At 38.7% G+C, this 13,564-nt stretch overlaps 1 protein-coding gene and 1 long non-coding RNA gene across 2 annotated transcripts in view; one reads left to right on the top strand and one right to left on the bottom strand.

The window, feature by feature from the left end:
- Window positions 1-3,406: 3,406 nt before the first annotated feature.
- On the top strand, window positions 3,407-4,579 carry LOC106491948 (uncharacterized). Its single transcript, XR_010884250.1, has 2 exons — window positions 3,407-3,682; window positions 4,233-4,579. It is a non-coding gene; the product is annotated as an uncharacterized lncRNA (long non-coding RNA).
- A 1,482-nt stretch (window positions 4,580-6,061) lies between these two features.
- USP53 (ubiquitin specific peptidase 53) overlaps window positions 6,062-13,564 on the bottom strand; it is a 30,763-nt gene continuing 23,260 nt past the window's right edge. Inside the window, exons 14-15 of the mRNA XM_013951864.2 lie at window positions 10,715-10,820; window positions 6,062-9,891 (exon numbers count right to left, since the gene is read on the bottom strand). Of these exons, the coding sequence (XP_013807318.2) occupies window positions 8,907-9,891; window positions 10,715-10,820 (1,091 nt within the window). The 3' untranslated portion in view covers window positions 6,062-8,906. The remainder of the gene's footprint in view (window positions 9,892-10,714; window positions 10,821-13,564) is intronic.

Below are 13,564 nucleotides of genomic sequence, written 5' to 3'. Positions count from 1 at the left end.
GTGATAAATATGCATAATGTTCTGCTCATGTTGTCCAGTCTGTACGTGTTGATTTTAACTCAGCCTCACTTCCCTTGAGCCACATCGTTTCCTAAGGGTTGAGGTAATAATGATTCATCTTTTGAGGGTCAGCATTAGTTTAGACGTGCTGCGTCCCTGTAATCATGCCTCATGGTGGTAATCTAGTTCTGTCCCTATGTCTACGGGGCAGCTTACTTCCCAGCCCTGCATCCTTTCTGATACATGCATGGAACATACTTGCATGCTGCAGGAACTCTTGTTCTTCAGTAAATATTCCCTGATACTCTTTTCTTGGCTTCTGAGGATTTTGCACCCATGTTTCTACTGTCATAGTTAGAAAACAAACAAACAAAAGACTGATTCACCTAAGAGCTTTGCTGAAGGGTCAAAAATACTGTGTGGACCTGAGGACAGCCTTGAAGTTTAACCCAAAATATGAATGCAGCCTTATCTGTAATGTCTCACAGCACTTCATCACAGAATTGCCTGATGACAGCACGTGGCTAGATAATCTTCTGCCATGTGCTTATACATATGCTATTATAGATCCCAATTTCAAATATCTTTTCTGAACAGGCACATTTAAATCATGACTTTAATGGCTTTTTTAAATACCTCACAGAATTTATTCTATTATTTTCTTGGCTCTCTTTGACTGTCTTTTTCCTGGGCATAAACAAAGAAAAAAGAAAAACAAAATATTTTTTTCTTCAGTTACTTCTATATTTCTCTAGCCTACACTTTTGTTGTCTTCAGAGTCTCATAGCTCCCTCTACTGGCAAAATGCTCTTGTGAATCAAAAAATGTTCAAATTAGGATTAGCACACATCATCCTTCATTATAAATCGTTTTTTCCCTTCCAAATATTGGTTGCATACAGTTTCCTGTGTAGATATTTTACACAATCTTCTTTCAGTGGACAGATATACCACATCACAAAGAAGAAAAGATTACTTTAAACAGTACTTCACTTCAGTAGAGAGATGTAAAATGGGAAAACAAACTGTGAAAGAAACAAAAAAGTCCTAAATCTGAAACTAAAATACTACCAAATTCTGTGCATCTCTAGGTTGTTTTCTTTAGATACTAAAGCCTTTAAAGAGGAATAAGAAGAATAACAGCTTGCAATAAGCTCCGTGACAGCTTCTTTCACTAAGGCTATATGCATACAAGAAGTAGACTAAGCTGTAAAACAGAGGCCCTAACCATTAAATTTCTATTACAGAATTTGACCTTCATTATCAGCTGTATGTCACTATTGCTTCTAAATTTTAGAGAAATATATTAATGATTATGCCTCAAAGGTTTCAGGAAATTGGAGGAAGCCATTTTATTTCCTTAGGGACTTTACTGGCTGGAAAGAAAGCTGTATTATGTTTCTGAATGTGTTCTCTATTTCTTCCCTGAGTATGCTGACTCTGTAACAGTCTCACACCCTTCTGGTTCAGAAAGCCAAACTCTACCCCATGCCTTGTATCAATACACTTATCTCTACCACACCTGCAGCATAACATATATTTTTTCCTGGTTATTTTGATCTAGATTACTGGATCTGTTTGACTGATTGGCTGCAATAGGAAGGCATAATTAATAGGCTTTTTTTCTGTCAAATACTTGAGAAATTATTCTAGTAAATTTTGGATTACATACAAGACCATGAACTGAAAAGTAATGTGATATAAAAAAAATTCAAAGATACGACCTGGAAAATATTTAACAACTGCAAATATTGCAGACAGACATGGTCAGCAGCTGTTTTGAATATACTTGAAAAAAGAGAAAAAAAATCTTTAAAGACCCAGTCTCTAATATTTGAGCTAGAATCAGCAATAAGTGTTGGGGGGAAGGGTACAACTCTGGCAGTGGAACACTTTGGCAAATGAACCAGTAGGATCATTATATTAAAAGGTGAATGAGACAGTGTGGTAAATTTGACTAAGAGACTTCTGTTTCCTATTGTTTTCAGAATTACATCACTTTGCAATCTAAGAGGAAATAGTTTACCTTGAGAAAACTGCAATCCACAACTCCTTTTGCTCAAATGAGATCATTAAAAGAAGTATATTTGGGTGTAAGGGGGGAAATATTAATAATATTATTATTCCTCAAAAATTCTGTAATGTAAATTAAAGTCCATATTTATTTGTAATGGTACTATTGACTGAAGGAAAATAATTATCCCTAAATGCATGCTTATAAGATGCTAAACTGATCAGACACTTCTCACCTGCTATCTGCAGAAGTACTGCTTTGTCTCCCAGTATGATGACACAAAGCGTTAATAGCTATAGTGAGGAACTCTTTATTCAGGACACAAAAATAATTACACTCCTTTGAATACTGACAGAGCTGGCTGGACTAAGCATGCCACACCTAGCCAGGTAAGGGTAGTATATCTGAACTACAACATCAGGCTATGCAGCTTAATTTCTTTAGCTCATCAGCTGAGCCCCATACAGATATAAATAAAGCTCACAGCTTACACAAATTACTCTATAGCTCTTTAGGGTGTAGAAAGTCCATTAAGCTTACAAGCATAGGAAGATAGCTTAAAACTATTTTAAGATCCCTAAATATCTTTGCACAAACATTTCCTAGATGTTACTTCAGTTTTCTCAAGGAGATCATCTGCTCTCCAAGAAGCTGCATCAGGAAAAAGTCTTTGTAAATGTTTATTTCCTTAAAAGTCGTAATACAGTTTCTTAACAAGGCCAACATGATTTGAAAGGACTGACCAGCTGCCTTTCCCCATACCCTTGTCTCACCTGGCCAAGTGCCCAAGGAGCAGCAGGGAGCAGCAAGCACTGGCACCCGGGTACTACCACAGTAATGCCAGTCACCAGCTCAGACAGGCTCACACAGTCTCCAAAAGCTTCGGCTTCCTCTCAAAACTAGCAGTGGAAGTGGAGGCCCCTGCCTGAGTCCGTAGGGCATATCTTTACCACACATCAGCCAAGCTCTGCCACAAAACTACTTGGGCCCGTCCTCGCCACCAGCTCCTCAGCGCACTGCCCGCCTACACGACACAGGGCACGCTCCTTCACGGCGGGAAGGCCGCCCTCTGCCACAGGTGACGAGGCCGCTCGCCCGACGCGGGTTTTTGCGGCAGGCTCGTGAGGAGAACCCAAACTGCGCCATCACCGCCCCAGGCAACGGAGACGGGACGACTGCGGCGGCAGCCAGTCAGGAAAGTAGCGGCAGCAACAGCGCTGCCAACTGCACAGCAGGGGAAGCAGCGGGCACCAACGGTCACCAACGGCCATTCCCAGGGCGGGGCGGGGCATCGCGTCACGTGACGCTCGTGGGCCGCGGGGGCGTTTGCGCAAGGGCGGGGAAGGGGGGGCAGTACGTGCGCTCCGCTCTCATTGGCTGCCGGCGCGGAGAGGCGGTTGGCGCCTGCGCGGTCGGGCGGCGCCGGTCCGTGGCGCGACCCCCGGCAGCGGCGGGCCTGCGCTGCGCGCCCGGCAGGGAACATGGAGGCGGCGGCGCGGCGGCCGCAGGAACTGCAGCAGAGGGGCGCGGCGGCGGCCGCGACTGCGGGCGGCAGCCGGCCGCTGTCGCTGTCGGGGCAGTCGTACTGGCTGGACCTGTGGCTCTTCGTCCTCTTCGACCTGGCGCTGTTGGCGTTCGTCTACCTGCTGCCCTGAGGGCGCGGGCGCAGGTCAGCGGCGGCGGGGCCGGGGCGCGGCGCTGAGGCGGGCGGGCAGCGGGGCTGGCGGCGGGCGAAGGAGAAGAGCTGCTGCTCCTGGCGGAGGCCGGGGGCAGCCTGGAGTTGCTCCTTGCCTGGCGCGGCCCGGCAGCCCCGCCGCGGAAAGGCCCGGCGCGCCCGAGGCCGCCTCTGCTCCGCTTGCTCCGAAACAACGGGTGTGGCGGTTCCACCCGGACGGCTCGGACGCGGCGGCCCTCAAAACCGTCCGGTTTCCTGTGTGCTCTTAGTCCTTGCTACGCGGGAAGAGCAGCAGTAATAAAGTGTGCACGATAATAAAACCCTGAAGCGCTCCAAGCAGGTGTGTGTGTGTGTGCCAGAGACCGCTGAAGAAATTTAAAGCTAATTCCAGATAGCTAGCAACCTTTTTTTTTTTTTTTTAAAGAAAATTTATAGTAACTACTCTTAGATCTGAACCCATGCTTGATATTTCTTTCATGTTTTTAATATCTTCCAGAGGACTGTATATAACTGCAAAAGTAAGCAGACTTTTTGTTCTTTATAGAGCCACTGCCTCATCACCATGATGCACCTTATGAAAACCGGGAGTGGAAGAGGAGGGCTAGTTGTGCAGTATGAACAACTGGGACCATGACTTAACTTGAATCTGAATGCAAAAGACTATATTTACATATTTATGTATGTGTTAATCACAACATATCCCTGGATGTATCACAAGTGATATTGTTTAGGTTTTTAGGGGCATCTGTATCCTGTTTTTTCTCTGTGCTCTAAACTGTGCCTTAAGGTAATATAAGACAGCTTGACTATGCTTTTGCAATTAGTGTCCAAAGATTTGTTAAGTGTAAATGGAAATACATGCTATTTGAATAAAATCAACTGAAAAACAGACTGTAGAGTGGCTGAGAGTAAAAAACGGCTCTTGTGTAGATTGAAGTTGCAACTTGGACCTTTTTCTCTATGGACCAAACTTACTCCTACTGCTTTACCTGCAAGAAGTTAATCATGAGATTTTGTTGCTACCCCTATGGTTTTCTGTTTTACCTTTCTCTCTTTTTACGGCAGAGCACATGAGTACAGAGTGCTTCAGCAGATACCATGCCTTTTGAAATATGCCAACATCTAACAGTAGTAGCCCAATGTCCTCAAATATCTTAGTGATTTAAATAAAGCAAGTTCTGATTTCTCTGCTATAAACAGTGAAGGAACGTGCTTATGGGAAGGGCCTTCTTCTGTAAATTGGCAGGTTATAAGCACCTCTTCCATTTAATCTTTCATAAATGACTATTAAGTAGACAGGGGTAAGCTTCAATTTCCAGATGCCCCTTCAAAATTGATATGGTTGTCATATAATGATAATAGAAGATAACAATGATACTGAGACTTTCAAAATAATGTTGAATAAAGGAATATCTTACATTCTAGGGAAAAGAAAAAGCTTACTCCAGGTCCTTACTTAGCTTTCTTTTACCTGATAAAGTTTTAGGAAAGATTGTCCTCAGCTAAGGACGAAGGCAGTTCAGTTGTCTTCAATATTTTTTCCCCTTGTGACTATTGCTCTCCAACCCTGAGAAGGACAATTCATATGGCTTTCAGGAATAAATAAATTGTGACTGGATGACAGAGAATTTGAAGCAGTAGGGTGTTTCAGTCTCCTCTAACACATTACATGAAAAAAGGCTGTTACCAAGTTAAAGAGGATTCAGGATGCAAAAGTGGGCATGCTTTATTACAGAGAGCTTTCATTCTTTCCCTTTATTTTTCTTTCATTGTTAAAAAGAAAAGCACTGTTAATTGAAGAGTTCTGTCGTCATGTTATCAGACCTGTATGTTCAGAAATAAGTTTAAGCCTTTTCTAAGAGCTGAGATGCCTTGATCTGCTAGTACTTAGGATCAGGACCACTGGGTCATATGAAAAAGGAGTCAGGAACACTGATGAAACCACTGATGCATAATGCTAAAAAAGCTGAGCTGTGATTGATCGCATTCTCACATTTAGAAAAAACAGTTTTTCAAATGAAGTCATTACAAAAAGAAGTACAAGAATGCTCATATTTCTGACTGCTATCACTCATACGTAGTTCTGTTTTTTTCCCCCCAACAAAAGTTTTTATAGTGTATCTCAAGGGAACGACATATTAGGAAGGCACTATAATATTGCTCCATTTCTCCTTTGTAAAGGCGACAAAGAGCTAAGAATACATCTTAGCTGAATAGCTGAATTTTACTGTTCAAATAAGATAACTGGGCCACCGTCTCTTCAAAAGTTTCAATCATTACTAGCAGTATTATCTGTCAGTGCATCAAAACATAATTCTAGAAATCGAGGATTTTTTAGAAAAATGTAAGAGTACAAAGAAAGCACAAGAGACAGATATTTTAAATTTTATCTCATAGTTTGAACAAGCAGAACTTTGCAAGAAAATAATTCTAAAGACTGAAAAATATATTAATTACAAGACTTGTTAAATGTATTTACTGTTACAAAAATTGTCTAGGCTCTTATACAAATCTATAGCCAGAAGGGGACATTTATAAAAAAAATAAATAGGCACCCTAGGTAAGTCAAAACAAGTTATCACATATTTGTTAGCAAATATTACATACATACATGGAGTGCAGAGTCATATATAAAAACAAAGGTGTTTCAAATAGCTGTCTATATACTGTTATAATTAAATACCTGGTAAACACAGGTCACAAGAAGTTGTCTAGCAAGATTTTTTTCAAGCAAAGCAAGGAGACTGAAGTACATCTGAATTACTGCAGCTACTTTAAAAATCAGTAAGTTTACCAGTTGTGCTTACTGGAAACCAGAATCATTGGTATCAGTAATAGGCATTCATATTGCTCATTGTACAGAAGTATTAACATTGCTATGCATGTTTAAAAATAACTTCTGACCTCATCATTCAGAGTTGTTGCTGTGCTGTTTATACATAAAAATACTGTCATTTCAAATACAGGATTTTTGCAAACATTTTACAAATTATACATTATTTACAAATTCCAATACTAATCTTCATTTTTACACAAGTATTAGAAGATAATATACATAGCCAGTTAAGTAAAGCTATGTAACATTGCTGTGGATAAACTAGATTTTTTCTTTTTTTCTTTTTTTTTTTAAACAAGTTTTCAAATCTCTTCCAAAAATATTTAGGAATCTTCCAAATTCTTACATATTCAAGATTCTTCTTCTCTATTCAACTGAGTTCTTACGAAAGGATAATTTTCTTAAGTTGCCATTTACTAGCAAACATATCAAAACATGCAGAATTATTTGCACTACAAATTCCAGGGGTTTGTTTTTTTGTTTTTTTAAGTGCTACAAGAAATTTTGAGCAAGAAGGTAGAAATAAGTGTATTAATCTGAGATACCCGGTTTGTTGCATATATCATGTTCCGGTTTTGCTATAAGTTACAAGTAGTTAAAAAAATTGATCTTAACACAGTAACCAAAACTACTGTTTAAATGTATACCTTGGATAATCACACTAAAACAGTTGTCAACATTTGGTTGAAGCGCTAAAACTCTCATAAGATACATAAACATATGAAAGCCTTTCTGACCAACAGTGCAAGCATAAGCAGGAGTGTTTATCGTGCATAATTAACCTTCTTGCCTTAGTTTCATAACTAAAAGGCATTTATGTATAGATGTAATCAGCACCGCCCAAATTTTAATTTAACACTCTAATATGAATAATTGCAAAATTCAGCCTTTTCAGATAGTGTCAGGGTTTGCTAACATTACTTCTAAAGCGTACATTGTTCAACAGTATGAGACACTGCAACAGAATTCTAGGCCTGTCTATGTCTCTGATACCACAAGACATGGTGGGTCATTTCAAACACAGCTGCCATGAGGGTGAAATCCTGTTCCCCCTTCTTTCTTCCTCCCCACTCTGGGCCACATGCTGGGCCTAAGCAATCACTACATATTTCTGTGAACGGATTTAACTTACTAACCACATAAAAGTCAGATAATCTTCTTGCCTATTAGTGAAATAAATCAGGTTTGCAAAAGGCATGGTAAATGCTTGAGCTGCCAAAATTGCAGGGCAGAGTGCTAGAGCAGAGAAAGAGAGGAACCTCTACTTCTCATGCCACCTCAGACACCGCAGTCAGAACGGCTGCAGGTTCAGCCTGATCTAGTAAGATGCTATTTACCATTTGCAGAACTGCTCTGAAGGGGAAAAAGGTTTATGTCAGTAAAATCAGAATGTCTGATCCCTTAAACTTAGCTCAAGATGTCAAGCTGAAAAAAGATATGAAGTTTAATAAATAAGCAATGTTGACTTTGCATGCAACTAGAGAATCAGTCTGAACCGAAGAGTAATTATATACCTAAGACCTTACAAAATGCGTCTTTGACAGTTGCATGATACTTCCATATTTTAAAATTAGCATCCTATTCTGCCACATCAACTTGTGGTTAAATTGAGTTTTAGTAAGTTAAAGTAGATAACTTATAGGGTGAACAAATCTGATAAATGTATGTTTAAAAATGTATACAAACACAGGTATATTAATAGGATAGTCTACTACTGTGATTTATTTGAATTCCCTTTAAAATCTTACCTAACACTTGCAAACCAGAACAGTTCTAAAAGAATTATTATTAAGGCTTTTTAAATACCAAGTTATAAATCCTCTGGGTAAACTAGTATTAAAGACACTTAAAGGTTCATGAAAGCACAGACTCTCACAGAAGTCAGTTGAAAAAATGAGTAACAGCTCCTGTTGCCTACCAGGAAAAATACTGCTCTGTTATAACTATATTTACTGCATCATATATGGTAGTATGCTTATCCTTTTTGTTAGTCTAAGCATTTGCAGGTAATGTTTAGTGTCCACAGTCTGATGGAACACTCTTTAAACTGCAAATATTTAAATCCTCTTTAAAAATTAGTAACATCTAGTTGATCCCAATGCCATAAGATACATATAACCCAAAGGGACCATTTACAATATAAATTGTAAAAGACAAAGCCAAATAATGGAGGTAAACATTAAGGCAACCAGAGTAACAAATCAAAGAACCAGAAGCTTAGCACCTCTTCTCCTCTGTTCTCTTCTACTTGCATATTCATTGAAACAGTCATAACTCCTAAGTAGGTACCAAGGTGCCTGTACCTTGCTTATGCAGATTCAAGGTTCCTGTCCATATATAGACTATATGAAATGCAACAGTCAGATCCAGATTGTTTTTAATCTATCTACTGCAGTGTATGCCTTCTACATTTGCCTTGTATCTTTGCTCAGATGTGGGATGACCGGGCCCAAGAGTAGCATGGTAGGTAGCACTCAGTTCTGCTCCAGTTGATGGTGGATGCTTTTCTTTGTGAAAGCCTCCACTGTCTGTAAAATACAGCTTGGGTCGCTGATGATATTTCATCCTATATGTGTCAGTCATACAACTGTCTACTGAAAAGTAAGTCGTTAGAGATACACTGTCATTTGCATCTGCATAGCTAGCACTTGGTCCCGCATGACAAGATCCTTTCTTTAGAAAGTTTTCAGACACAGTCCAAAAGTCATTAACTGATAAACTAGGTGGAGAATCTGTTTTATGAACAAACAGCTCATTCCCTTGAAATGGCTCTTTAAACCTTTGTTCGTTTGTAAATACATTTGTTTCTGCGGCAAATTTTAAAGGTGTACCTGTTTGCTTTCCAAGATTATTTTGCAAGACTTCTGTCAATTTTACATCTGCTGTTGAGTTATTTTCTGATCCTGGTGAAATATTCAGAGGATATTTCTTTGGAGGTAAAGGGGGAGGAAGATTCTGGTAAACTGCTTCGGGCACCCAATGCACATCTACCCTTCGGAGCGGGTGCCCAGGGTGCTCACCAGGAGGGGGCAGCACCGCAGGCAGTTCCAACAGGTTCTGGGGCACCAAAGGCGACAAGCTGAGCTTCGGCCCAAAAGTTCTTGCGGGATGAGGCTGCAGCTGAGAAGAGGAGTGAAAGTCATTGCTGATCAGCCTCCTTCCACAGATGTTTTCTGTATAAGGGTGAGGTACACTATCAGCACAATATACCGACACATTCATCTTCTCAAACTTGTCTGGATTAAGCCACTCCGAAGAATTTTGTTCATTTGCCTTGTTCCTACTTTCTGTCTTAATATGGTCTTTAAGAACTGGCTGTACAGTTGATGATGGGAAAAGTTTCCTATTAGTCTCAGGCCTTTCAGCTCTAAAATACAAAAACACATAGTTATTGAGGTAAGCAGCTGTAAAACTATTAAAAAAAATTAAAAAGCACATATAACTCAAGTATCTTTTATAATGACAGCTGTAGTAACACTGTCTAAATATTCTGTAGTTGACTAGAGAACTGCTTTAACATATAGCCATTTGGCTAGAGGTTGTATCAAATCACTTCAAGTTTTCTTTCATTTGAAATTTAGGGTGCCCAAAAAAGAACAATTCAAGAGATTCAATTTCTGTAAGGAAAGATAAATGCCCTCGAAATTCAGGACTACATCAAATACAAACTCCATTCTTGTCCCATCCCTGGGACTCAGTCTGATATATCCATTTTAAAAAGTATTAGATGTTACCTTTGGATGTTCAACTTGCTTTTAAGTTCTTGATTTTTAGGAAGTACTGGGCACTTACAGTTCGAATTAGAAAACATAGGTATACAACAGCAGCTTCTAAGCAGAAGTTATTGTTTTCACTCTTTCCAGCCAAACTTTTCAATGACTAATTTGGCTAACCACTACCTGTTACATCATATAAATGCAAAACAGAAAAATATTAGGGTCCTTTGCTCAGATGAGATGGTTTAAAACTACAAAAAGTTATTTAGTTCCACTGACTAAGCATCAAAACTCCAACCATTTTCCAAAAGGAAAACTTTTAGCCATACTAGTTATGTAAAACATAAAAGGCATCATCTATCAAAATATTTAATTCTTTTACTTTGATGTACTTAATAATGATTACTATCACATATTAGAATTTAATATATTCTTAAAAATATAACATAGTAAATTAACACCATTATTAGTTACCTCTTTACTGGAGGACTGGGCATCTGCAAATGTAATTCTGTTGGGAAATTAACATGAGGTCTATAGTTAACTTCTGAATTTATCTGGTCTTTCCTCAAGTCTGGGGCTGGAAAAAAAAAAAAACAAAGTAAGAGGAACTCCTTCTCTGAGATTTCTCCCAAGTTACACAAACAAACAAAGCACCACAACATAGGACACTTAATTCTTGTCAATATCTGACATAGTTAAAATAAGCATTTTGAAGAAAATCCTCCACATTAAATTAGATCTTATAACCATTCAAAATAATTGGGAGGAAATGTTCAATATTTCACAAGTGTAACCTGAAAACAATTTTGAAGTCCTGTAAATGCATTTAAGATCTTTTTAACATTGCATCAAATTAAAAGCACACTTTTCAAAAGCAGGTTTTTACAAAAGCACATTTATTTAAATATCCAAAATCACAAAATAAATATCCTAGACTACAAAATAAATAAATATATTAATTCTTCCAATTTTACATGATTTAATACTAATGAAACAGCATGAATACTGTAAGGACTTCTTTAGTTTTAAGAAATGCATTATGCAATCCTTGAAACAGGTTGAAAATAAAACACCAAAGAACTGTTATATCTCTTACAGTAACTGTGCTGTTCTTAGAGATGTTGAGCCAGCAGAGAGCACTCTCAGCGGGCCTGTGCCCTAGACACATGATGCAAGAGCGCCTGGGGCTGCCGTATTACACTCACGCTCTGCAAGCCCTTTCTATTCAAGGACAAAACCAAAGAATCTTTCTCTGAAGATACAGAATTTCTGAACTATGCAGCTTATTATTAACAGTAAATATAAAGTAAGCATAATGCAATCTATGTGGACACCATGAAGAATAAAACTCTCATGGCAAGCGAGAAGAAAGTTTGCGAAAAGAAAGCGAGAAGTCTGTTTGTTTAGAGATAGATATTAGAATTCTTCCTGATGCAATGATTGGACCATTATAATCAGTGACCCGCTTCGAAGCCTTTCAAAAGAAAACTGATTTTGTAAATGCATGGACTAGCTTTATATAGCTACTTTGCTTATTTGAGAACAACAAAAATTAGTGTCACAAACAGAGGCATATATTCGCCTGAATCCTAGTGGAATGATTTCTGGTTCAGCAGATGGTATTAATTTTGCCAATTTCCAGTGGGATTACATACACTGCCCTCAAACTTTCATCAACAAAAGCTACAAATGGTTTGGATCTATTCTAAATGATGTAATCTTACCAATGTAAAATACACTTTTTTGTTTTAATTCCCAAGTTTGAATAAAGTTGTGGAAAAAAGTGCTATGTGAACATACATGTCGAAAAAACAACAAAAAAAAATTAACTAAAACTTTGAGTGACGATATCTGCTCTAACCTTTAGTTGATAAAGGACTAAAGCAACTACATCTTTGACACAGAAAAGAGATTATAAAGGCTAGAAGGGCCTACAGTTCAAGAGAGAAAGCCTTCGACGAGGCTTTCCTTCAACCAAAAAGTCTTGTTATTCCAGCATGGTAAACGATACCACAACTCTACAATGAATAAGAAAACATGGTTACTGAAAGAGTCCACATGACACTGACAAGGGTCACGTAGCTAACCTGGAAGGAATGGAATTAGTTACATTATTTTCTCCATTAACAGTGTCTGAAGTTAAGGTTTTAACTTGCAAAGTTTGAATACATCAATTTTTCTTATACAAGAGCATTTCTACCAAAAAAAAAAAAAAAAACCCACACACCACACACACACCAAAAAATTGCCCATACAACTGCTCTTTAATTCCACAAAATGACCGATGTGATAAGCGTTCCAAGCCAAACCCCTCAGGAACTGAGCCTGAATCGAATGGATCAAACCTTCCAGGGGGCAGTATCATAAATCGGACAGGAGGAGGCAGCAAAGGTTAGTGAGCCATTACTTCCGCGGGAGGTTGGCAGGCATTCAACCAAAGCTGCTCAGTGATACCAGGTGGTTTGTGCCTTCAGAATTCCAGCTAACTTAAAAATAGATGTGTTATTTTCTCTTCTGCTGACATGAGATCCATGCATGGTTAAAACCAGAGACAGACTCTGCTGGGAATTTTGGCTCTAGGTTCTTTGCAGATGTGAATATGGGGGACTAGCACCGAGTTCAGCTGGAGACTTGACATCCTTATCAACTGATCATAAAAAGCTTACCAATAAGTTACAGGTAACTTTGGTTTCTCAAATACAAACCAGCCTCCTTTTAAGGTTTATAAACATATATTTTCACATCTGAATAGCCAATGGAGATTTTCAAAAGATGAATAGCTGTTTTATAGCCAACAGGTAAGACAGACAAGCTCTCCTCTAATGATTGCATTTAGGAATACAAAATACTTGCAAAATCCTACAAAGCCCAACCTCTGTACATAAAAAAGATTATTTCCTTTTTACTGTGTTTTAGCTGCATGCTTCCTGCAGTTTTGATTGCCTGACGCTTTTTTAATGCCAGTAAGAAAACAAGAAGTAATACTTATGTAACAGGTACTGTAATAAATTTCTCTCCCTGAACACAGATATTTTTCTGTATTTAATTGAAGGGGCAGAAGAACCTATTTGGAGCAAGGCTTTGGGAATGTGGTAAAAAAAGCAGTCCTAGCCTAGAAGGTAAACACATTACAACTTGTCCAAACTGGAATATTCAGGGAAAACACAAAAACAAAAAACCCACGCCTTCTGGAGCAATATTCAGAGGTAAAGCAGTTCTTGTATATTAATTCATGGATTTTCTTTTGCTTTAAGCATCTGGACAAAATCAAAAGCCAAAGTTCCACTGTTTCTCTGTGTGCTTGCATGTGTGTGTTAGTTT

Source organism: Apteryx mantelli, chromosome 5 (genome assembly GCF_036417845.1).
Source record: "Apteryx mantelli isolate bAptMan1 chromosome 5, bAptMan1.hap1, whole genome shotgun sequence".
Lineage (NCBI taxonomy): Eukaryota > Metazoa > Chordata > Aves > Apterygiformes > Apterygidae > Apteryx > Apteryx mantelli.
Note: the sequence above shows the minus strand (reverse complement) of the source record. Positions and strands in the feature narration are given on the sequence as shown.